At 63.1% G+C, this 260-nt stretch overlaps 1 protein-coding gene across 1 annotated transcript in view; it reads right to left on the minus strand.

Annotated features, from left to right (window-relative positions):
• Positions 1–260, minus strand: part of ST6GALNAC4 (ST6 (alpha-N-acetyl-neuraminyl-2,3-beta-galactosyl-1,3)-N-acetylgalactosaminide alpha-2,6-sialyltransferase 4) — a gene marked incomplete at its 3' end in the record, with an annotated part of 880 nt that overhangs the window by 220 nt on the left and 400 nt on the right. The window contains 1 exon segment of the mRNA XM_008943366.1: positions 5–116. Coding sequence (XP_008941614.1) covers positions 5–116 — 112 coding nt within the window.

Here is a 260-nt window from a genome sequence, read left to right on the forward strand (position 1 = left end):
CCACACTCCTTCAGTAGCTGTCGCTGACCATGCCAAAGACATAGATCTGTTCACACAGCTCCATGGCAAGGATCATGGTGAACCAGCCCGTGCTCAGGAAGGAGCCGGACTTCATCCTGCAAGGCACCACAGCCACACTGGAGAGGGTGGCACGGTGCCGCCATCCCAGTCGGGCTGTGTGTGCCCAACAAGGGGGACGGGGCCTGCGGTGGGGGCACCCAGCCGGGACTCCTCGGGAGCCAGCCGTACCTGTTCTTCCC

Source organism: Merops nubicus, unplaced genomic scaffold, assembly GCF_000691845.1.
Source record: "Merops nubicus isolate BGI_N331 unplaced genomic scaffold, ASM69184v1 scaffold37600, whole genome shotgun sequence".
Classification (NCBI taxonomy): domain Eukaryota; kingdom Metazoa; phylum Chordata; class Aves; order Coraciiformes; family Meropidae; genus Merops; species Merops nubicus.